At 66.5% G+C, this 2,474-nt stretch overlaps 1 protein-coding gene across 1 annotated transcript in view; it reads right to left on the reverse strand.

Moving 5' to 3' along the window:
• LOC108803184 (solute carrier family 22 member 15-like) overlaps positions 1-2,474 on the reverse strand; it is a gene marked incomplete at its 3' end in the record, with an annotated part of 18,865 nt that overhangs the window by 7,369 nt on the left and 9,022 nt on the right. The window contains exons 4-5 of the mRNA XM_018575024.1: positions 2,192-2,324; positions 205-369 (exon numbers count right to left, since the gene is read on the reverse strand). Coding sequence (XP_018430526.1) covers positions 205-369; positions 2,192-2,324 — 298 coding nt within the window. The remainder of the gene's footprint in view (positions 1-204; positions 370-2,191; positions 2,325-2,474) is intronic.

Below are 2,474 nucleotides of genomic sequence, written 5' to 3' on the forward strand. Positions count from 1 at the left end.
GGGGAGGAGGGCAGAGGGAGGACGCACTGGGGAGGAGGGCAGAGGGAGGACGCACTGGGGAGGAGGGCAGAGGGAGGACGCACGGGGGAGGAGGGCAGAGGGAGGACGCATGGGAAGGAGGGCAGCGGAGGACACGCAGGGGAGGAGGGCAGCGGAGGACACGCAGGGGAGGATGCACAGGGGAGGTCGGGGTAAATGCGTTACCTGCCAGGGCCCAGTACGAGGCTCCAATGTACTCGTTCAGCAGCACGAAGGCCACAAGCGACATCCCGCCATTGGTGACTCCGACTATGAAGCGGGTGATGAGGAAGATGGTGAACGACGGTGACAACGCATTCATCAAAGAGAAGGAAAGATCCAGAGCCAGACCTGCCGGAGACACACCGGTGTCATGTGACCCACCTCATCCCCACATCACATCGACTGACAGAGATCAGACCGAGGAGACGCAGGAGGAGGACAGGCCGAGGGGACGCAGGAGGGGGACAGGCCGAGGGGCCGCAGGAGGACAGGCCGAGGAGACGCAGGAGGACAGGCCGAGGAGACGCAGGAGGACAGGCCGAGGAGACGCAGGAGGACAGGCCGAGGAGACGCAGGAGGACAGGCCGAGGAGACGCAGGAGGACAGGCCGAGGAGACGCAGGAGGACAGGCCGAGGAGACGCAGGAGGACAGGCCGAGGAGACGCAGGAGGACAGGCCGAGGAGACGCAGGAGGACAGGCCGAGGAGACGCAGGAGGACAGGCCGAGGAGACGCAGGAGGACAGGCCGAGGAGACGCAGGAGGACAGGCCGAGGAGACGCAGGAGGACAGGCCGAGGAGACGCAGGAGGACAGGCCGAGGAGACGCAGGAGGACAGGCCGAGGAGACGCAGGAGGACAGGCCGAGGAGACGCAGGAGGACAGGCCGAGGAGACGCAGGAGGACAGGCCGAGGAGACGCAGGAGGACAGGCCGAGGAGACGCAGGAGGACAGGCCGAGGAGACGCAGGAGGACAGGCCGAGGAGACGCAGGAGGACAGGCCGAGGAGACGCAGGAGGACAGGCCGAGGAGACGCAGGAGGACAGGCCGAGGAGACGCAGGAGGACAGGCCGAGGAGACGCAGGAGGACAGGCCGAGGAGACGCAGGAGGACAGGCCGAGGAGACGCAGGAGGACAGGCCGAGGAGACGCAGGAGGACAGGCCGAGGAGACGCAGGAGGACAGGCCGAGGAGACGCAGGAGGACAGGCCGAGGAGACGCAGGAGGACAGGCCGAGGAGACGCAGGAGGACAGGCCGAGGAGACGCAGGAGGACAGGCCGAGGAGACGCAGGAGGACAGGCCGAGGAGACGCAGGAGGACAGGCCGAGGAGACGCAGGAGGACAGGCCGAGGAGACGCAGGAGGACAGGCCGAGGAGACGCAGGAGGACAGGCCGAGGAGACGCAGGAGGACAGGCCGAGGAGACGCAGGAGGACAGGCCGAGGAGACGCAGGAGGACAGGCCGAGGAGACGCAGGAGGACAGGCCGAGGAGACGCAGGAGGACAGGCCGAGGAGACGCAGGAGGACAGGCCGAGGAGACGCAGGAGGACAGGCCGAGGAGACGCAGGAGGACAGGCCGAGGAGACGCAGGAGGACAGGCCGAGGAGACGCAGGAGGACAGGCCGAGGAGACGCAGGAGGACAGGCCGAGGAGACGCAGGAGGACAGGCCGAGGAGACGCAGGAGGACAGGCCGAGGAGACGCAGGAGGACAGGCCGAGGAGACGCAGGAGGACAGGCCGAGGAGACGCAGGAGGACAGGCCGAGGAGACGCAGGAGGACAGGCCGAGGAGACGCAGGAGGACAGGCCGAGGAGACGCAGGAGGACAGGCCGAGGAGACGCAGGAGGACAGGCCGAGGAGACGCAGGAGGACAGGCCGAGGAGACGCAGGAGGACAGGCCGAGGAGACGCAGGAGGACAGGCCGAGGAGACGCAGGAGGACAGGCCGAGGAGACGCAGGAGGACAGGCCGAGGAGACGCAGGAGGACAGGCCGAGGAGACGCAGGAGGACAGGCCGAGGAGACGCAGGAGGACAGGCCGAGGAGACGCAGGAGGACAGGCCGAGGAGACGCAGGAGGACAGGCCGAGGAGACGCAGGAGGAGGACAGGCCGAGGGGACGCAGAGTCAAATTCATAGTCACCCCAATATCTGAGTCCACGCCCCTCCCCCGTACCTGTGAGATAGACGGGTTTCCTGCCAATTCGGTCCGATAATTGTCCAAACACGACGACTCCGATCAGAACTCCCCCGAAGTACAGAGAGCTCGCCATGCTGACCTCATACGCGGCTCCGCCCACCAGAGACCACTGCCAGGAGACATCCAAGATGGCGGATGTGACTACCGGGATATGCGCAGCTCACAAACGCTTGTTACATTGTATTCATATATACCCAGTCCCCTGTGGCACTGTACTCACCGAGCCACGCCTCTCCTACGGCATTGTACTCACCGAGCC

This window comes from Nanorana parkeri, unplaced genomic scaffold (genome assembly GCF_000935625.1).
Source record: "Nanorana parkeri isolate BGI_ZX_2015 unplaced genomic scaffold, ASM93562v1 scaffold3475, whole genome shotgun sequence".
In the NCBI taxonomy this organism is placed as follows: domain Eukaryota; kingdom Metazoa; phylum Chordata; class Amphibia; order Anura; family Dicroglossidae; genus Nanorana; species Nanorana parkeri.